This window comes from Brassica napus, chromosome A9, assembly GCF_020379485.1.
Source record: "Brassica napus cultivar Da-Ae chromosome A9, Da-Ae, whole genome shotgun sequence".
Taxonomy (NCBI): Eukaryota; Viridiplantae; Streptophyta; class Magnoliopsida; order Brassicales; family Brassicaceae; genus Brassica; species Brassica napus.
The window spans coordinates 29,195,576-29,217,126 of NC_063442.1; the positions used below are offsets into that span (position 1 = coordinate 29,195,576).

The 21,551-nt window shown below is 37.2% G+C and overlaps 4 protein-coding genes across 7 annotated transcripts; 1 reads left to right on the forward strand and 3 right to left on the reverse strand.

The window, feature by feature from the left end:
* The first annotated feature begins 2,463 nt into the window (after window positions 1–2,463).
* On the forward strand, window positions 2,464–3,535 carry LOC106367310 (zinc finger protein ZAT10). The gene has a single exon (XM_013807051.3). The coding sequence runs from the start codon at window positions 2,620–2,622 to the stop codon at window positions 3,307–3,309; it is 690 nt and encodes a 229-aa protein (XP_013662505.1). The 5' UTR covers window positions 2,464–2,619; the 3' UTR covers window positions 3,310–3,535.
* A 933-nt stretch (window positions 3,536–4,468) lies between these two features.
* On the reverse strand, window positions 4,469–5,355 carry LOC106364660 (ctenidin-1-like). The gene has a single exon (XM_048740133.1). The coding sequence runs from the start codon at window positions 5,041–5,043 to the stop codon at window positions 4,600–4,602; it is 444 nt and encodes a 147-aa protein (XP_048596090.1). The 5' UTR covers window positions 5,044–5,355; the 3' UTR covers window positions 4,469–4,599.
* A 2,124-nt stretch (window positions 5,356–7,479) lies between these two features.
* Window positions 7,480–10,834, reverse strand: LOC106363216 (pumilio homolog 15). 2 transcript variants are annotated; one of them, XM_013803001.3, is made up of 5 exons: window positions 8,610–10,833; window positions 8,360–8,522; window positions 8,125–8,288; window positions 7,792–8,041; window positions 7,480–7,717 (listed from the first exon to the last, which is right to left on the reverse strand). In XM_013803001.3, exons 1-5 carry the CDS (start codon window positions 9,473–9,475, stop codon window positions 7,610–7,612), a joined length of 1,551 nt encoding a protein of 516 aa, XP_013658455.2. In that variant the 5' UTR covers window positions 9,476–10,833; the 3' UTR covers window positions 7,480–7,609. The 2 variants fall into 2 exon arrangements, with proteins under 2 accessions (XP_013658455.2, XP_048596089.1); XM_048740132.1 differs by having other exon boundaries at window positions 7,480–8,041; window positions 8,610–10,834.
* Window positions 10,835–12,633: 1,799 nt separating this feature from the next.
* Window positions 12,634–16,061, reverse strand: LOC106367311 (glucose-1-phosphate adenylyltransferase large subunit 2, chloroplastic). Of its 3 annotated transcripts, none has more exons than XM_013807053.3 (13): window positions 15,805–16,061; window positions 15,480–15,714; window positions 14,599–14,886; window positions 14,429–14,521; window positions 14,260–14,343; window positions 14,133–14,188; window positions 13,966–14,059; window positions 13,699–13,884; window positions 13,534–13,614; window positions 13,365–13,451; window positions 13,072–13,283; window positions 12,933–12,993; window positions 12,634–12,850 (listed from the first exon to the last, which is right to left on the reverse strand). In XM_013807053.3, the coding sequence occupies exons 2-13, from the start codon at window positions 15,687–15,689 to the stop codon at window positions 12,749–12,751; spliced, it is 1,554 nt and encodes a 517-aa protein (XP_013662507.1). In that variant the 5' UTR covers window positions 15,690–15,714; window positions 15,805–16,061; the 3' UTR covers window positions 12,634–12,748. The 3 variants fall into 3 exon arrangements, with proteins under 3 accessions (XP_013662507.1, XP_048596091.1, XP_013662506.1); XM_048740134.1 differs by having other exon boundaries at window positions 15,480–15,725; window positions 15,805–16,050; XM_013807052.3 differs by having other exon boundaries at window positions 12,933–13,283.
* Between the last annotated feature and the right edge of the window lie 5,490 nt (window positions 16,062–21,551).

Sequence of the window (21,551 nt, forward strand, 5' to 3'; positions counted from 1 at the left end):
AAAATTAGAATTAGCTTTAAAACCTCAAAACATTTTATATTTTGAAACAACATAAACTTTTTTGAGACATCATATAATTCGAAACAGAATGACTATTACTTATCGTCGAACATTAACGATTATAAAATTCATAAGTACATGAGAAAGCGAATATTTTTTTGAGAAAATAAGTAACTTTTACAAGGGTTGACCCCAAAAATAATCAGAGTGGGCCGAATAGACCCCATATATTTAAACCCAACGCGCATTGCCCACAGAATACCTCCACTGACCCAAAGGCCCTACTTACATCTCTAATGCTCATTCTTTCCATTTCTGATTGTCAAATGATCTTAGAACCTATATACACACAATCATCTCCACTTTAGATTTAGTTACTCTGAAACAAAATATAACTAGTTATTCTTCAAAATCTCCATTTTGTCTCTGAGAAACCTTCAAAACAACAATTATAAGTATTCGAGAAAATCACATTTCCAGCGGATACTTGCAACAATATATAACTAGAATTTGAATACGATAAATGGAATAAGAACTAGCGTTTGAAAATGATGGAGACAGATACATTTATCAATTCCAATCATTTAGTTTTAATCTAACAGTATTGTTACAAAATATAAATAAAAAAATCTAACAGTATCATATTAATGCCGACTACTGTACATGATACACTAAATACACCCCTAAAATATAGGGGATGACTACATGCAATTAATCATTTAACGCCCACTGTACAACAAACACTATCCAATTGATAGCATCCACCGTCCAAATTTTTTCGTTTATCTTCGTTTCTAATCCAAAAAAAGCTAGACACCAACCGCATAAAAATAGTTGAGTTATAAGAATCACTTTTGAGTGTGTCTAATGTCTTGGCACTTTTTACATGTTAGAGGTTGGAAGTTTGTGTGAGTTTTGTTTTCTTTCAAAAGGTAATGCGTGACCCATGCATGATGACACGCCGACAAACACATTTTTGTTTCTCTGCATCACATATTTTCCTCACAAGTCGTCACAAGTTTCAAGTTTTTCTTTATACACAAACACTCACGTGTCTGTGTCATGCACTGTTCGAACCTGGATCTAATTATGTAAACCATCCAAAACAGAGACGCATACCACAGTGAGAACTTGTGATACCACAACTATTTTACCAGCGTTAACGTCAATTATAAACCATATTTTGGCTGAAAACCAAATTTAAATTTCAAATAGCATAAACTGCAACATAGCTCCAAAGAGAATTTATAGCGGCTATGCTCAAACAGATTCGATGATTAGAAGGTGATCCTCTTATTACCGAATCTGTTCAAATTGCTTCTTCTTAAATGATTTAATGTAATGGTTTTCTTTTTCGAGTTCCATTTGTAACAAAAAAAGAAGTTGTCAAATTTTTTTTCTTCCATATAATAATACACATAATATCTTTTATATAATAAATTCAGTGAGGAACTTTACGATAGAAGTTAGAGAACTGAAAAACAATAACATGATCAAAACGTGACCATAATAATTTGTGGCCGACACTTCGATGGTGAGAAACCCGGAAAATAACGACAAAACCCATTCGTTTATTGTGTGATAATCAAAGGTTAAAGTAATTGACACGTAATGTGCAGTGTATATAGTTTATACGTCGATGATTATCCGTTGTTTTCCAGCATTTCAATGTGAATTTGGGGTCCTCCAATCCATACATATCTTCCGACTTCATCTTTAGCCACTACTCAATGCCGTCATCCGGTTAGGTGTTTGCGTCAAATAAAAGCAATTAAACCGGACGGTTTGAAAAGCACCGCGTGAAGAAAAGTAAAAGATGGTTCTTTTGTGTTTAAGTCAAATGTAGTTCGTTTCCATAAAAACAAGTTGGTTCGTTCGATTTAAATATACTTTTATTCTAATTTTGGGTTTTGACCGTCTAGACTTGGAATAGCATTCTTCTTCTAGTCTTTGTTCATGCACCGTCTCAACCTTCTCTTTTATTCCTTAAACTTTACCTTTTCACTATCAATACTGTTCAAAACTTCTATATAGTCAACATTTCCCATTCATATTCATCTAGAACTTGTCCATCTCAAATGAATCTCTGTATGTAGATGCTTTTCAAATCAGTATTGGTTAGTAGATATAACTGTTTTTTTTTGGTCAACTAGCTCCTAGTAGTAGTTATAAGTTAGAATTGTCTATCTTCTTGAAAATAAATAGAAAAACTCGAAACGTGTAGCATAGGATGACCATGACTATGACCATAACAAAACAGAGAGAAACTCTCTAGAATATTGCAACTTGCAAGGCGGCATGGCATCAAAAAGTAAATGAAGAAAAAGTCTTTTATAGTCGATCTCTTCCTTTTTTTTTCATCTCATCACCACTCTTTCCACACGTGTACTAAGTCGAACCAAACACCACCTTCACTCTTTGTACTTTCCCACCACTTGTCACGCAACTTCCTTTCCACACTCCCTTCACCTTTCACTCTATATATGTATTCACACTCTTTCACTTCCTCTTCAACATAAAACAATTCTCCCCTTTTCAATTCATTTCATCACAAAAAAAGCCTCTCTAAATTCCCCTTCTTGTTTCTTACCAGAAAGATCTTCAGATTCTAATCTACTAATGGCGCTCGAGGCTATCAGTTCACCGAGATTAGCTTCACCGGTCCCTCCTCTGTTCGAAGATTCTTCAAGATTCCACGGCGTCGATCACTGGACCAAAGGTAAAAGATCTAAACGGTCCAGATCCGACTTCCACCACAAGAACCTCACAGAAGAAGAGTATCTCGCTTTCTGCCTCTTGCTCCTCGCTCGTGACGGCGATCGCAGCAACCGTAACCCTCTTCCTCCTCCTCCGGTGACGGTGGCGGAGAAGTCGTCAACCTACACGTGCAGCGTCTGCGACAAGTCCTTCTCGTCTTACCAAGCCCTCGGGGGACACAAGGCGAGCCACCGGAAAAACTTATCACAGACCCTATCCGGCGGAGGAGACGATCAATCGACGTCGACCACATCCGCCGTGACAACCGGAAGTGGGAAGTCTCACGTCTGCTCGATCTGTCACAAGTCGTTTCCTTCCGGCCAAGCTCTCGGCGGACACAAGCGGTGCCACTACGAGGGGAATAACAACAGTAGCAGCAGCGTGGCTAACTCCGAAGGAGCGGGGTCCACCAGCCACGTCAGCAGCGGTCACCGTGGGTTTGACCTTAACATCCCTCCTGTACCGGAATTCTCGCTGGTGAACGGAGACGACGAAGTGATGAGCCCGATGCCGGCGAAGAAGCCCCGTTTTGACTTCTCGGAGAAAGCTTAATCAGATTTTTCATGTGTTCTGTTTTGAGTTTATGGAGTTTGTTGGTTGTACAGACAAAAGTTTCGCACATTGATTCATTCCTCCTGCCTTGTACTTTTTTTTCAGTTAAAGTTATTACTAGACTCATTCTTTGTCAGAATAGTTGTTTTCCTTTCAATATTCTTAAATTTATACATGTTAGAGTTATTTTAGTTTTGTTTGAATAATATCATACCTCTTGCTGCTACAGCTCTTTTCTTAGTTTTAAATTTACATTTTCATAAATGATCAAACTCCTACGCATATTTTTGTTTGTTTTGATGCATAGGTGTTCGATCTTTTGTTAGTCTTCCGTTAAAAGTCTCATTTTTTTTATTTTTTGCGTATAAATTTGAATATGTGATAAGGGACCATTTGTGGTTGGTAGACTAGTGGTAGAAACAAGACATATGGACTTGGATATGCTCAGGAGTTGGGAGTTTGGTTGCCTCTCTTGCTCTACCTCCAGCCACCAAATTTTACAAACAAAAAACCTCCACAATAGATAATAAGCTAAAAAGTGTTTCAAAAAAAAAAAAAAAAGATAATAAGCTAAAAGAAAAATTCCACTAGAGAAGCAACTTGAGCCAAGCAATAACCAATTTTTGCTAATTGTTTATAGTTGCTGAAGCATCTGCCACTTCGGGTGTGTTCTGGATAACAACTACAAAAGTTAAAAGTGTTTTTTTTTTAAATGTTAACCGATTGGACCCATTAACAACGAAGAAACCAAAAAATCAATCAGTATAAGAAAACCTTCTTTCATGACACTGAAGCGCTGTATGCATCTTGGGTATTTATTCTACCTGCCACACCAAAACGTTTTAAAACGGTAACCATTTGTAGATAATTACAACAAAACACTCAACCATGTATGCGTATATTGAAAAAACTTCTTAGAAAGTAATCACAACTTTGCATGCATTTTTTTTTATGAAAGTGGTAGAAGAGTTGGGAAGAACCAAGGTTCACCAAAAGTGGTCCGGTCCCTCTATGGAGGATGTAATATACTATTATATGTGGTGGAAAACAGCCTCAGATGTCCATATCAACTCTATTGCATCGTTTATACAATAGAGTTTGCTCGGATGTTCCAACCCAAGAGAAGACGTAAAGAGAGAGATCAAAGAAACTTTTAAAAGACCAAATAAAACTCTTATTTCATTAAACGTGACACCACATTACAAACTCCTAAGCATGATCAAGATGCTAAAGTACATCCTTATTTCTTCCCTTTTTCCTTCTACGATCTAAAGAAACTGCTTGCTTTTTCTAGTTTTTTCTTGATTTCATCATGCTGGCTTCAAGGTGTCCATATCCACCACCACCACCGCATGAACCGCCACACCCACCACCACCACCACCGCCGCCGCCAATGATGACTCCACCACCAATACCACCTGACCCGTATCCCGGACCGCCTCCTCTGTTTCCTCCATCCCAACCCACACCACCACCACCACCAAATCCACCACCAATCACAACACCACCACCACCACCACCACCTGGACCGTATCCACCATACCCTGGATCCCCGCCCCCATAGCCGCCAGCTGTGAGTTCACCCTTAAACCCGGTTACGTGTCGGTTACTCTTTCCCATCTCATGGGATTTTGCTTCACTCATCATGGCACCTTCTCTTGCAGCCTCACCAATCATATGGCCAATGAGGCATAGATACATGGAAACAAGAAACCAAAACATCACTCTGCCCATAATGGCTACTTACTGACACAATTGCTTTAGTTAGAATCTGAGAAAGAAAGTAGTACTTGTGATTGAACACATAGCCACACACACATCACTATATATATATGCAACTAGTACAAGCGAGTTAGCATGGGTGGTTTGCCAGTAAAGAGAGGTGTGTATATGGTGGCTCACCAAAACGAGTTTCCAGGTGATGGGTCTGATTCGCATGATTAATTTCAACACCTGATCTGAGTTTTGTTGCATTTTGTGATTATACAGTTAAAAATGCAAAGTCTACGGGCTTTTTCAACTGAGACGGATTTTTGCAAAAACTACTTTTCAACTGTACACAGTAGTAATTCGAGTAAACACATCGTAAAGTGAAACATTGTGTATAAGTGGATGTTTTGTTATACAAATATGGATTTTTATTCGATAATTCTAAGTGGTTTTGGATGTCAGAATCTTTTCTATTTACAATAAAATCCGAGCTCAGTGATTTGGGACTTAATAATTCGAATAACTGAAAGTAGACAAGACTTGCCAAGTGTTTTGGGACGTGTTATCTGCCTTGTCTAACTGGATGCCTTGAAATGTAAGTCTAGATGATCGGGTAGTGACTACCAAAGGCTGTCCCGAAACCCCAACCGAGGCCTAAACCCACACCGCAACCACCACCTTCAAAATACCAATAACGCATGCGTTTTGTTATTTGATACTTGATGAAAGATGAAGCAGTACCCCTACTTGTGACATTATATTAAGGCACAGAAGAAGACGCATGTATTAAAGCTTACCAACACCAACGCCTAGTACATTCAAAGGCATTCCTGCAAGAAAGCAACAGAAATAATCCAATCCAGTATGAATCTACCATCAAATGTAAGATGGAGTTATTGTCAATGGCACTCTAAGCATGTCAAGAGTATAGTTGAAAATATTGGTCTGCGTTCATTTCTTTATAATATAGCTTTCCAATATGTTGACAATATTCTAAGAATTGTCCTTGGTCTCATGTCATGAACATAACATCCATCTTTAACCGATTAGGAACATGATATTTATATCTTAGTTTCATGGAATTTTTTTTTTTTTTTAAATACTTGGAACTAAGTTCATGTCCAGCTAAGTGAAATCTACACCCTTGTTTTAAAGTAAAAATATTTAGAGAGAAGTGGTGAAGCAACCTCCAAAACCCCAACCAAGGCCAAATCCACAGCCAACACCGAGCCCTAATCCAACACCAACTCCGGTGAAGTCAGAGCGCACCATAATCTGATCTTCACAAACAAGATATAATCAATAAATAGAGTTAGAGATTTTGAATGTGAATTAACGAAGGATTAACTTGGTTGGTGAACTATCTGCTAGACCAAGATTGAACTACCCCGGTTTATCTCATCCGGTTTTTTATGAACCGATTATTTCACAAACCAACCGGCCTAATCATACATGCAACTTGTTGGTTCAATCTGACATTAGGCTGTTATGTTGTGCAAAGCAAAAAAAAAAAAAAAACATTTTGGCTGCTTATAATCTAGGCTTTGTTTCTTAATCATTTATCACATTACCGATCTCCTGCTTCATAAGCTTTTTACTTAAACCATTAAACATCACCCATTTTTCTGTCTACTGAACCCTGCATGCAATGTCTTGATTGTGGCCCATAGATAAGTCTTCAAATATGAGTTCAGAAGGTGGAAAGCAATCCATTGACAAGCAAGGGACATTGAACCAAATTTTATCAATCACACATGCTTGTTTCATCGTGTGTTCAAAGTGTTATGTCCCGTTGACATATCTCCAAACCTTAAAAGTGTAGCCACAGGCCCACAGATCTACCAGAATGAGCTATCAAGATACCTTCCACCAAATTATAGTCTTCAAGGTATGAACTGATGGTCGTCTCCCAGTTAACTGTTTAGGTGTGTGCCGCCTCCACACAAGATGCCCATCAGAACCCGCTAGGACCTTGCTCCCACAAGGAACAAGCTGTACCACATGTAGTTATATTATACTTTATATAAAAGCAGCATAAATTAGGGACCAATTAGCCTTAAGGAACACGAAAGGCATGATCTTAGAGATGAAAATTAAAGTCAGAACAAAGCAATTGAGTATGATGATTCTGTGCATTCTGATGTATACTTATGATCCTGTGGCTTTTATTTAAAAACATGATTTTGTTGCGCAAGCTAAAACAAAGGAATGCCAGATGCTAGGGCAGGTCCTCTTCCTAAATTCATAAAGCTCTTCGGCCACAAAGTTAAATAAATGAGATCACCAGCTTTAAGTCCATATTACAAATAAAAAAATTATAAAAATTAACATGAGACAAATGAGATTTTACTCAGAGAAAGTAGTCAACATAAACTCTTGGACCTAAAAGCACGTTTGACGGTTGAAGAGATAAGAGACTCTAGCTATTGAGAGCTATTGAGATTTGAGACCTACAACACATACCTAAAAACATTTAATAATAAAAAGAGAATCGGCAATATTGAGTCAACGTCTAAATGAAAAAAGAAAAAACACCAACATGAATAACTAATCGTGCGTGGTTCTCATCTAATTCCACAAACATGCCCTCTTATGTCCAAAGATTAAGTTTTTCAAGTACTTTTCTCCCGTATCTATTGCACCTCAACAACGGATGATTCCTGTTGATATGGTACAACAATTCACTTCGCATATCATTCTGCAAGACAAAGTAAACAAATAAGCTAATGATTTCACACAAAATGGATCTAAAAGCATGTTTATTTTCGTTACCTGAGATACAACCCATGCAGTCTGAATTACATAGTTTCCGTAAGGATTTACAAGAAGTGAATCAATGTCAGTAAGCAGCTCGTTGATGATCATCCTCGAGTTGAATTGTCTACTTTCTAAACATTTTTGCACCGCATGACTTCCAAACTTGTCACAAGAGAGTTGCACGTAATTCCCACTGAGATATCTTGACAGAGCTGCTGCCACTTGAAAATTTTCCAATTCCAACACATACTGGACCACATAGTTTCTGACAAATGGAAAAATATATTTCATGCAAGAGTAAGATATAAAATGATTAATGCTTAATCATGTTAGTTGTATAATACATACCCATAGCGATTCACACATAGATTCATAGCATTAGCGATTATCTCTCTAATCAAAGGCTCCCTTATTTCTTGACGGGATTTTCCAATGCATTGTTGAAGTAGACAAGAACCATAATGATCAATTGCAATTTGATAACAGTTTTGAACAATCATTTGAAGAAGTCCCTATAAAACAAATCAGAGATCACATAAATTGTCACATTGAAGTTTATTTTTTAGAAATGAGAGATACTTACATTTGTTTGTGAAGGAGAAAAATGGCTGAAGCAAAACATAATCACATCATTTGCATTAGTGCTCTTGCTCAGAAGTAATGCAACATGGCATATAGTTACCATGAAGTGGGATATTTGCTCTTCTGAACTAAGACATCGGATCAAATCTTGTATTGCACGCGTTCTGTGATCTCCAAAAGAAAATACAAATCAGTTAAGTTGGATTATATCAAATGAACATACGTACACTATATAAAAAAGAAGTGTATACCCATGCATATCGCCACAAATTCTCACAAACTGATTAGGTTGTTGGATGAAAATTTCCAAAACCCGAGTGATTTGTTCATTTGTACATTTCTCCATGAGCTTTTGAAATACTTGATGGCCAAAAGGATCAGTCATCAGCTCACAAACATGTGATATCAGCTCATCAAATATCTGATCAATAGTGTCTCTTGAACCTTCCGCAATCAAGTTTTGCAACTCGACAGAATCCACACGGTTTTTAGCACGAGACAGTGTGTTATCCGTAGCCCTAGAGTTATTCATATTGAATAGATCATGGGTTCGAGGCACATAACCGTGTGAATAACTCCAACGGCTTTGATTACCAGAATTATGATTATTACTTTGAGGGAAAGGAACCTCACAGTGGTCAAAGTACGGAGAACGAAACGACATACCACTATTGCCACGCCCATAAGAACCATAATTAGATGACTTATAAGCATGATACCCATTAACAAGATTATCCTTCCTAAACCACATCCTCTCCAGATTAATCTGTGCTTGTTCAGTTTGAGAGTGAAAATACGAAGGGTTAAAGTATTCATTGATACCTCGATCTCCACCATTCAAAGGAAATTGATTGCTTCCACGTTGATCACGTAGCGGCTGTTGGCGAGGGTTTGAATCATAGACACCCAATCTTCTAAAGTCAGATTCAAGGGCTCGCAAATCTGACAAAGGAGCAAACTGTGAAGATCCGGTTCTACGTGAGTAATGATCATCCAAGGAGCCATACATATTCTCGTAAGCTTTGAGTCTTTCACGTAGAAGCTGTTGAGACGGAGACGGCGGCAAGGCTTCCTCCGGATTCTCGTCTCCATCTCTTCCGTTTTGGTTAGTCGTCATAGCTGACCGATGTGGAGCAGACAAAAAGGAGAGAATAAGAGGTAAAAAAGGAAGAGAAATCCAAATGTAACGACGACCTAGGTCAACAAAGATTTTGTACTTATTTTCTGGATTTATCAGTAAGGAAATTTAATAAATAAAATGGGAAAGATATTAATGAAAGATTTAGAGAATATATTTAATATCTAGAGAAAGCGTGGGAAGGAAAATAAGGGTGATTAATTCAGTTACTTTAAAAAGGCCTCCATATCACATTCTAATTACACGTTTAATTTTTGCTTAAAGGGATCAAGGGTACTAATAAAATTAACATTATAAATTGTTGGTCAGAAACAATATTTGATACCGTTTTCACACCAAACGTCATAGGCTTTGATCATATATCTTCATACTTAGAACTTACCCGAAGCCTACCAAGAGCTAATAATACGAACAAGAGAAAGATATGCGAATAAAGAAACGGAACATAAGCAGCTATGGACTCACTTACGTAATGATTTAGCGGTTCAAAGTTGGGATGCATGACGACCAATTTCCACTGAGAGTGGTTCTTAAAGTTTTGTGATGCTGACCTTCACTCGCCATTACTCTTTGTAGTTAGTTTTACATGCCAATGAACTCAGACGGGACAACATTGCAAGTTGGTAGTGAGATTTTAGGGGATTGTAAACAATTTAGTAAAAGTTTCTATAAAAAAATTTAAACAGATTTGGAGGTTTATGTCTAACTTTTTTCAAAAAAATTGAGAGAGGTATAGGCCAATGTTTCACTTGGTTATGTCTATGACCGGTCCTTGCGAGAGTGGTTCAAGTTTGTTCTTCCCTGAAAGAGCTGGTACTACCGAAGCTATTTTCTCAGAAATAAAATATATTAAAACAAAACCATTATGGAGTTCCTAAGAGAATAGGAACTAACTCGACACATGTACCAGCTTGAAACTTGTTTTGAAAACCAGACGACCAAGTTGAGCATGGTAAGACAGTTTGATTGTAAAAAGACCAGAGTGAGACACAACAGGTTGGAGTTTTTTTGGGGGGGCTAGGAACTGCGAATATGTGCATGTCATGTTCCATGTGACTGACAAACAGCAAGGAATGAAATATTAGAAGCAAGAATAAACAAAACTAAGAAAGAAACCTTAAAACATTATGGTGGACACTAACAAAAGACTAAACTTACTCAAAGCTGAGTCTTTCTTTGTTTTATATATAACGATTTTTGCGGGGCAGCAAGAGTGACGTTCCTAGGCGTTCAAACCGTCGTATTAGGGCCTGACTGGTTCAAACGCAGCGGTTGCGGTTGCGGTTGCGGGAGTTTGTGGATGCGGGCGGTTGCGGTTTCTAGCGGTTTTAAGAGATTTGTACGACTGGTACTGCGGTTAAAAATTTGTGCGTTTGCGGGTGACTTATGACTGGTTAACTACCAAATGCGGTAACAGTCAAATAATAAATTAACAATATTTACATTTAATATAATTATAAAAATATCAAAAATCATAAAATTATAATAAATATAAAATTTATATTTAGAAAGTTATAATTTTAATTTTTGAAAATTTATTGAAATTGTTTTTATTATAAAATTTTATAATATTAATTAAAATAAAATAGATATATTTTAATATTTTCATAATTTTAATTTTAAATTTTTTATTAAATATTTATTTCTTTGTATATATATTGTTTTAAAAAAAAGAAAAAAATTTTACCCTCCCGCAACCGCCCGCAACCGCAAACGCTAGCTGGAGCCAGCTTTTGAATTTATGAGATTCGGAGCGGTTTGAAGCGGTTTAGGGCGATTTGAGTGATTGTTGCAAACCGCCGACAACCGCTACCGACCGCAAAAGCTGCGTTTGCGGGTGGTAGCGGGAAAACCAATCGCCACCTTAGTTGTTCCAGATTGGCCAACACTAAACTGAAACGAAGAAACAGCGGTTGCGGGGTCTGATTATATTCATTGAAACATTTGAAACAACATTCTGATTATATAACTAGTGGCGTTTCAAAAGATTGTGATTTTGAGGAGTAGAAAGTTTGCTATATATTAGACAAAAATCATTTAGATTATTTAGAAGTTTCACAAATAAAACAATCCTGGTATAAAATATGTTTTGGTGATATATATGATACACTAGGTTAAGAGCGCGGAATGAACATTATATATAAAAATTATTTTATATATTATATGTTTATAACATATTATAAAATAATAAATATATATTGAATAATTAAAAAGTTATTATCTACTACTTATATAATTAAATTGGTGTGAACATATAAATAAAAATTGAAAAAATATTTTTTCTATTTGATATGATATATAATTAAATTTAAATGATAGTAACATATATATGATATTTTAATACTAATATTTATTAGATGATGCTTTTTGCTCATATTTTTTTATCATTTGTATTTGTTATAGCAAAAAGTCTAAATTAGTGATAACAAAATTTTCACTATGGGATTAATGGTTTAAGTAATTTATAATATTTAAAAAATTAAGTTGTCAATATTTTTCAAATTTTTTATCAAAAAAATGTTCAAAGTAAATTTCAAAATTAAGATATTTATGTATTTTTATATGGCATATAGTTAAATTTAAAATGATGCATATAATTATATATCTTTTATTTTTGATACTTATTAAATGAGACTTTCAACTTATATTATTTTTTAATTATTTGTATCATGTCATAACAAAAGTTTTAAATATTGACAAAATTTATTTTAATAGCTTAAAATTAAACAAATATAATTATAATACACACTTATTTTTATCAAATTTTTATTATTCAAAATCATTAATTATCATATATACTTTAGCCACATTAGGCAATTCTGTAATCTTATTTAAGGAAATAATGAAGCGCATTTATAATGTATTTATCATGGTTTAGTAAAAAGTTTATTGTATATTTAGATGAACCAACATATTTCTCTAAGGATTTTAAGAATTATTATAGTAATGACACGTGGCTACAAAAAATGTTGCAATGTTTTTCAAATAATATATAGGGGATATATAGGAACATCTACTATATATTGATGTTATAGTTAGAGAAAATCCAGCTTTATAACAACTTCTCCATTAGAAGATCACCAAAATTTTAGTGACTTGTTGGATAATAACATATTTTAAAATGTATCTGATAACAATTTCTTAAGTTATCCCTCTTGTTTTATTAAATTATTTCAATCGAACATAGCGTCTTGTCTCTCGTTAAAAAGTCCAAGGGAGAGATTTACACTGCTTCTACGATGGCGGTTTAGATTAAAGAACCAAACCATCTCTAATGGTAGCGTTCTTCAACACAACGGTTATGCCTGATCTTATGTAAAACCCTTCCTCTGGCCTATCTCCTTCTTCCACGCCCTGCAACACAGAGAACGTTTTGAGAAAAAAAAGTCCATCGAATATTATTAACAAAAGATTTATGAGAACAAGATATATATACATCTGCATTCGCTATGACCACGTTCTTCCCGATCTTGGCGTTCTTGTCAATGATACAGTTCCTGCATTTACACAATACAACACTAGTAAGACAATGAATGGCTACAACAGAGGACTCTGCTTTGTTTGGAATCAGATACCTGATCTTGGTGTTCTCGCCTACACCTATAGGGACTTTCCCTTCCGCCAATAGAGACGCGATTTCAGCTTCTGTCTGGTAGAAATCTGCTCCCATCATCATTGTATCCTGAAGCTCTACTCCAGACTCTACACGTGATCGTATTCCCACAATAGAGTGCTGCACACTGCACTCCCTCAAGAAACACCCATGTGAAACTATGGAGTCGAGTATCTGCAATTCAAGAAATAAGCTAGGATCGATGAATATTATAATCAACTGTAACAACGGTGTACGTAGATTCAAGAACCGTACCCTGCATTTATCAACTTTGGTAGGTGGCAAGAACCGTGGAGATGTGAAGAAGGGAGTTTTCGGATCGTAAAACTGGAACTTAGGAGGCTGCCAGAAACAGAGATAAACGGTGTGATTAGATTTTTCACCACGTCACCAAACTGTTCTTGTAGGTAAGAATAAGAATCACCTGTTCGGTGAGAGCTAAGTTGGCATCAAAGAATGATCCTATAGTTCCAATATCCTCCCAATAGTCGTTGAACAAAAATGCCTAGCCAACAAAATAAAACAAAGGTCAGAGAGGAAGCACATATACTGAATGATATGATATGCTAAAGAAAAAATGACATGAAACCTGGACGTTGTGCTCTTTCACGGCCAACGGGATGATCTCAGAACCAAAGTCGTTGGATGTAGGATAACTCGATCTTAGAAGATTTAGCAAAACCTCTTTTCTAAACACATAAACTCCCATCGATGCAATGTATGGGAGCTCTGCAGCTTCTTTTGGTGGCAGACCAAGAACTGTAGTGTCAACTTGCTGAAAACAAACAATCAAGAAAGTTAGTTGAGTTAAACTTGCATTAACGAACGTTTTGACAAAAACATAAGAAGTCATTACCATTGCCTTTAAGTCATCTCCCTTTGGTTTCTCCGAGAACTGGACGATTTGTCCAGACTCGTCAATTTTAAGCAGGCCATAATCCGAAGCACGGCTATGAATAAAAGGAATCAATCATCAAACAAAAAGTGAAGCACATAAACAAGGGTAATGATCCTCAGACACACCTCTCATCCATGGGAAGACAAGAAACTGTGATATCAGCATTTGACTCAATGTGCTTCTGCAAAAACCAAACAATAAATGAAACAAACGTTCACATGAAGCTCAGCGATGAGAAGAACAAAAACTAACCTGCACAAAGTTCATGTAATCCATCCGATAGAGATGATCACCAGACAAGATCAAGACATGTTCCACATTCTTTGTCTTGGCATCCTGCATAAACACACCACCAAGTTATGTTTCTCTTGCAACGACAAGAACACTAACTATGAGAATAAAAGGAGACAGTAATGAGTACCTCAAAGACCCATATAAACTGCCTAACAGCATCAGCAGTTCCCTGAAACCATTTCTTTCCTGCATCTCCGGAAGTTTGGGTTGCAGCAAGAACCTAACCAAGAGAAAAATCAACATGCAGGAATATAAAATAAATGTATGGTGTGGGGAGGGGCAATGCTATCTTCTCACCTCAACAAAACCATCACCGAAGTTGACTCCATTGCCAAAGTTGTAAGTGCGAGAAAGGTGGCGATTGAGAGAGAATGAGTTGAACTGAGTTAAGATGAAGATCTTCCTAATACCGCTGTTGATGCAATTGCTCATTGGTATATCTATCAGCCTGTAACACCCTCCAATTGGCACCGCAGGTTTAGCTCTCTTGCTTGTAAGAGGGAACAAGCGAGTCCCAGCACCGCCACCTAGTATGATAGATGCCACATTCTTTGGGTCTGCTCTTGGAGTTCTCAACAGAGGCTCCTGAAAAATGCATTCTGTATATATCAAAACAGCACTTGGAAGTAACAAAAAGCTACTTGGGAAGACTAGAAGCTGTAAAACTATATATTCTTATTAAATTCACCAAACCAGACAAAAAGAAGAAAACTTGATTGATGAGAGTTCGATTCTCTTACCCAACCAAAACATAAAAAAAAAACACAGTATGCTTATAAACTAACAATAGCTATAATCTGCTACATTGAGTCCTATGCTAGTTATAGTAGACCTGCAGCTAAACTATGAGCAGCTGATGAACTTTCTCAAGTAAACCCACTGTGTGTTGGCTTATCATCAGTAGTCTTAGCTTCTAAATAAGCCATCGATCTAATATTCAACAGACACTGACACTTACTCACAGCAATTCTTAATAGCAAAAGAAGTCATTTTCAACACAGTCCAAATCACATTCCAGCTAAAACTAGACAGAAAATCGAAGTTATCAGATGCAGCCGTATAAAAATTCACCAGTAGAGCTTACTTGAGTTCATTTCCAAGCAAAACATAAACTAAATCCACTGAAAGACTTCTCAATAAGTTTTCTCGTGAACAATTGCAAATGTGTGAAAACATACATGAGACTCTTGATCAACAGATGGGGTGAGAACAGAGCGAATGAGCCTTGTCTGAATCTTCTGAGGTCCACCACTCTGTGCCTTCAGATGATTAGCCTTGACAACCTCCGCTCCCCAGAAGGAACTATCTCTTCCAGAGTCAGAAACAACCTTTCTGTTCAGACCAAAGGGACTACTACTAGTACACTGAAGCTTCATCATGGCCGCCATATTTGCAGAACAACCTAGCTTCTACCTGTGTAAGTACTATTTGAAAACTCAAAAGGGAATTGAAGGAAAAGAAGCTTAGATGAGAAACTAAAAAAAGATGAGCTTTAGAAAATACCCAGATCGAAAAATGGAAACTTTCAGACACAGAGATTCGATTGTACGGTGTTTAAAGCGAAGACAATCGAGAAGTCGACTAGTTTAAAGTTCTCTCTCTCAAGTGGAGTGTGATCTTTTTTAACTTTTTAGGCACAAGAGAAACGGAAAAGTGACAAGAGATCAAAGAGAGTAACAGTGTGATCCTCGTGAATCATCTGACGACAACACCGCCAATCCCTCAGATTTTTCTTAAGCAATTAAAAAAAAAGAAATACTAAATCTTAAGGGTTTTGAAAACGGTGCCCGCTTTTAGCTGAAAAAAGTAGTAATCTCTAAGGGTATTATTGGAAATTAACAGCACTTAGCCTGAAACAGAAATGTCAATGGAATAAGTAAATGATAATCCTACTATATAAAATGGACTAAATTCAAGACTTTTGAAACTATCCACCTCAGCCAAAATATTCTCATCCAAAAAGAATTAAAAATAAATATCATTTAGAAGATAATTAACTAATATAAAACTTTTGATATTTCTAAAAATTTCAAATTTGTAACTGCTAATTTATTAATAGAATGTTTAATAAATATAGAAAATAGTTTAATAATTACAAAAAATAGTTTTAATAAATAAAAAATATAAGTAAAAAATTATAATACTTACCGCAAACTGATGAAACTACAAATGCTGCTTCTCGGTAGGAAAGTCAGTAAAAGTCGGATGTCCCTTGTCTTGGGCCGAATACATCATACGGTTGATCCATGCGCTGATCCCGTTCCCGGATCGGTTGAACCTAATAAAAAGAACAAATTATTAATAATGAATAAAATTTTAAAGAAAAAAATAAAAGTTTAATTACCATGTTTGACCCTGTCCATGTGGATACGGAGTGAGATAAAGAAGATGGTCACGACCGGGCTGTCGAACCAACTCCGCAACACTCATCACTCCCGGAGGACCCGGAGGAGCAGGAGCGGGTGCAGCAGCGGGAGCGGGAGCAGCAGGAGCGGGTAATGGAGAGGGAGATGTATGGTAGGAGCTGTGGGGCGAAAGGGAATCCTAATTATGGCCGGACGAACCCCGAGACTGGCTCTCCATACCACCCCGGCTACGATGCGGTCGAGGACGGGTCTGATCATCATTAGACCTGTAAATTAAAAAAAAAACATATTTAAAAATTAGTTCTAATAATTTTAATAAAAAAACAGTTTAAATAAAAAATAGTTAAAAAATAGTTTTTAATCACAAAAATATAAATAGTTTAATAATTACAAAAAAAGTTTTAATAATCGAATCCCTAAATCGACAAGGTCTATTCCGAGGAAATTCCGAGGAAAACCTATATGCCCTTGGAATTTCCTCGGTATTTATCTTAAAAAAAAAAAAAAAGTCGTCGCTAGTCTGTTTCCGAGTCATCATCACCAGATGAATCTGAATCTGGATCTCGGTGAAACTCTCCAATCACTGGTTCATCCTCTACGTGAACGGCGGCTTCCTCTCCGAAGTCGGTTAAATCGACTACAAGGCCAACTCCACCTAAATCTTCTGCTGCACTTAAGTTGCCGGATGTGTTTGGTTGTAGTGGGTCTTCCAGCTCAGAACTTCCCTGAACTCGGTCTCTCGGGTTGAGTCTTGTAACAGTAACCCATGGATCATCTTTGTTCCTTACCCGGGGGTACTTGATATAACAAACCTGATCGGCCTGAGAAGCAAGAATAAAAGGATCAAAATATTGCAGCTTCCGTCTCGAATTTACTAATGTAACACCAAATGCATATGTTCTCACACCTCGATCTGGAGTGTTGTCGTGCCAATCACAATAGAAAACAGTACAGCGCAATCCAACCATGCCCAAATACTTGATTTCCAAAATCTCATGTATGTGTCCGTAGTATACATCATCTCATGATGCAGAACAAACGCCAGCATCATAAGTCGTACTCGAACGTCTCCTCTTCTGAGTTGTGAATGCATATCCTCGAGTACAAAATCTCGGATATGACTTCACAACAAAGTTTGGTCCAACGACCATCTCGCGTATCCAATCGTCAAATGTTTCACCTCTGGCCAAACCAGCACTCACATAAGTAAACATCCATCCAGCAAATTCTCTCTGCTTCATTTCTTCTAGTTCGTCCTCTGTGGCGTATATATATTCGAACCGCTTTTCTGCCATGAAAATCCTCTCGTATTGAAGAACATCTTCGCAGTTGGTGAGAAAATATGTTTGCAAATGACTGCGCTCCTGCTCAGTAAGTTGACGGTCATTTGGTTTTCCGCTAAATCGTCCAACGTCTGTGAAAATGTCTGGAACCGTAACATGATATGTTGCCCGTTCGCCTCTATCATCATGCCGAGCAGGTCTTCTGTTTTTGGTCTGAACTTCTGCTGGAAAGTAGTACTCGGCAAAGTTTGAAGTTTCTTCATTGATCATCTTAGCGACTATAGAACCTTCCACCCTACTTAAATTTTTCACCATTTTCTTCAAATGGAACATATACCGCTCATACAGATACATCCATCTATACTGCACAGGACCACCAAGTTCCAATTCTCTTACCAGGTGAATAACAAGATGCTCCATAACATCAAAAAATGAGGGAGGAAATATCTTCTCAAGGTTGCACTGAATCATGGCTATGTTAGTCTTCAAATTTTCAATACCTTCAAGAGTCACTGATCTCGTGCATAAATCGCGGAAGAAACCACTTATCTATGCAATTGCTTCATGAACATTTCGTGGTAATAGTTCCTTGAAGGCAAACGGAAGGAGGCGCTGCATCATTACATGGCAATCGTGGCTTTTCAAGCCAGTAACCTTTCCTTCCTTTCTGTCGATACAGTTACGCAAATTAGATGCGTAACCGTCTAGAAATTCCACATCGTTTGAAATCCAATCAAAGAACGCATCATTTCCCGCTGCATCAAGTCGGTATATGGGAAAAGGAGCCTTACCATTCTCATCAACATGAAGTTCTGAACGAGCACATATATCGACTAAATCCAGTCTTGACTTCAAATTATCCTTTGTTTTACCTTGAACATTAAGGATCGTGTTCATGAGATTGTCAAAAAAGTTCTTCTCAATATGCATGACATCTAAATTATGCCTTAGTAGATGATCCTCCCAGTATGGCAGATCCCAGAAAATACTTTTTTGTGCCAGTTATGTAGGTCTCCAACACCATCTACCGGAAAACGCTTGTCCACCGACGTCTGGCGTCCTTTCTGCACCAAAATCTCTAAGTTGTGTCTTCAAATCTTTCCCACGAATTTCCGGAGGTGGACTGTCAAACACCCTCTTGTTCTTCGTAAACAAATTCCTACTTCTACGATATGGATGATCTTGTGGTAGGAATCTCTTGTGACAGTCAAACCAACACGTTTTCCTTCCGTGTTTTAGTTGGAAAGCATCAGTGTTATCTTGACAATATGGACATGATAGCCTTCCATGTGTTGTCCATCCAGATAACATACCATATGCTGGAAAATTACTTATTGTCCACATTAGTACTGCCCGCATTTGAAAGTTTTCTTTATACGAAACATCGTATGTTTCAGCACCTTGAGCCCATAGTTGTTGCAACTCATATATTAGTGGCTGAAGAAACACATCAAGTGATCTCTTAGGATGCTCTGGTCCGGGAACGAGAATCGAGAGAAACAAAAACTCTCGTCGCAAGCACAAGTTTGGGAGTAGGTTGTATGGTGTAAGAATGACTGGCCATAGAGAATACTGTCTTCCACTCTTGCCAAACGGGCTGAAACCATCAGTACATAATCCAAGGTAGACATTTCTTCTCTCATACGCAAAGTCGGGATACTTTGATTGGAAATGCTTCCACGCTTTTGCATCTGAAGGATGTCTGATCTCACCATCTGTTGAGTGATCCGCATGCCATCTCATTGGTTGCGCTGTGCGTTCAGACAGATACAACCTCTGCAACCTTTCTGTCAAAGGCAAATACCACATCCTTTTATATAGTACTGGAACTCTTCCACTCGTATCTTTATAACGAGGCTTCCCACAAAATTTGCATGAAACCCGATGTTCATCCGCCCTCCAATAAATCATGCAGTTGTCTCTGCATACATCTATTACCTGATACGATAAACCAAGACCAGCTACGAGTTTCTGAACCTCGTAGTATGAGCCAGGAGCTACATTATCTTCGGGTAGAATACCTTTTACATAATCAGCAATCGCATCCACACAGTCTTCAGCCAAATTATAATCTGTTTTAATGCCCATCAATCTTGTAGCAGATGATAAAGCTGAATGACCATCTCTGCAACCTTCGTACAATGGTTACTTTCCAGCATCCAACATATCATAAAATCTCCTAGCTTCTGCATTGGGTAAATCTTCTCCTCTAAAATGATCATTTACCATCTGCTCAGTACCTACACCATAATCTACATATGTTCTAATTGGTTCTTCTAATCTAACCGCTGGCTGAGGTTCGCTAGTACTACCATGTTCATAATCAGTTTCCCCATGATGATACCAAATTTTGTAACTTCGTGTAAACCCACTCAAATATAGATGAGTCCAAACATCCCACTCTTTAATAACCTTTTTATTTTTACAATTAGAGCAAGAACATCTTAACATACCTGTTTTTGCTTCCGGTTGTCGGTGAACTAACCCCATGAATTCGGTTATACCTCGTTGGTATTCTTCCGTAAGCAATCTCGTGTTCGGATCCAAATGAGGTCGATCGATCCAAGAACGAAAATAATTTGAAGAAGACATGTTTTTTATGAATAAAATTCGTGTGTAAAGAGAGTGAGAGGGAGGATGAAGATATGGAGTGAATGAAGAGGAAGAGGGGTGCTTGTATTTATAGTTGAAATCCTGCCGACAGACCGAGGAAATTTCGACGGAATTCCGAGGCCAACGGCTAGTTCGTCGGAATTTCCTCGGAATTTTTAAAATCCCCAACGGCTCTCCAACGGCTCTCTAACGTCTATAATATTTCCTCGGAATTCATCGGTTTTTTCCGAGGAATACAATTTTCCTCGATATTCCATAAGAATATTCCGACGGAATGATATTTCTTCGGAATTCCGTCGGTATATTTCGAGGAAATTCCGAGGAAACCAAATTTTGTGTTTCCTCAGAATATCCTCGGAAATTCCTCGGAATTTTGCGAGGATTTTATTTTCCGTCGAAACGTCCGTCAGAATACCGCTGTTTTCTTGTAGTGGTTGATCGTATTCTCACAATTCAAGAACACATTTTGAAAAAGCTAGGATCGATAAATATTACTATCAGCTGAAACAACGGTAGTAAACACATTCAAGAACCGTACCCTGCATTTATCAACTTTGGTAGGTGGCAGAAACCATGGAGACGTGACGAAGAGAGTTTTTGTATCGTAAAACTGGAACTTATAACATGTTCAACGTGGAGTTCTTACTCCAATATCTAGATAAAAATATATTAAAAAATCAAAATTAAAAGAAAGAGGAAGAGACTTTGGTAGAAACATCTCAAACAATGATTTCTCAGTACACATGTCGACTTTTATTGGTTTTAGTTTTCATTAAAATTAAGATGTAATTATTTAACTAAATAATAAAATAATATTTTCAGATCAGGTATTCTAAAAGAGATATTCCCGATGAAGGTGCTCTTGGGACGCTGCCAGGAACAGAGATAAACGGTGTGATTATATTTCACTGAGTCACTACACTGTTCCTTTTTTTTAGAAAAATCACTAGACTGTTCTTGTCGATAAGAATAAGAGTCACCTGCTCCG

Excerpts from the sequence above, each read along its gene's own strand:
- LOC106367310 (XM_013807051.3), top strand. The coding sequence starts at position 2,620 with ATGGCGCTCGAGGCTATCAGTTCACCGAGATTAGCTTCACCGGTCCCT.
- LOC106364660 (XM_048740133.1), bottom strand. The coding sequence starts at position 5,043 with ATGGGCAGAGTGATGTTTTGGTTTCTTGTTTCCATGTATCTATGCCTC.
- LOC106363216 (XM_048740132.1), bottom strand. The coding sequence starts at position 9,475 with ATGACGACTAACCAAAACGGAAGAGATGGAGACGAGAATCCGGAGGAA. Across the intron at positions 8,523-8,609 it reads ATTTGTGGCGATATGCATGG|AACGCGTGCAATACAAGATT; the intron begins GTATACACTTCT and ends TGGAGATCACAG. Across the intron at positions 8,042-8,124 it reads CTATGTGTGAATCGCTATGG|AAACTATGTGGTCCAGTATG; the intron begins GTATGTATTATA and ends TCCATTTGTCAG.
- LOC106367311 (XM_013807052.3), bottom strand. The coding sequence starts at position 15,689 with ATGGCGGCCATGATGAAGCTTCAGTGTACTAGTAGTAGTCCCTTTGGT. Across the intron at positions 14,060-14,132 it reads TGTCTTCCCATGGATGAGAG|CCGTGCTTCGGATTATGGCC; the intron begins GTGTGTCTGAGG and ends TTTTATTCATAG. Across the intron at positions 12,851-12,932 it reads TGGTCATAGCGAATGCAGAT|GGCGTGGAAGAAGGAGATAG; the intron begins GTATATATATCT and ends TCTGTGTTGCAG.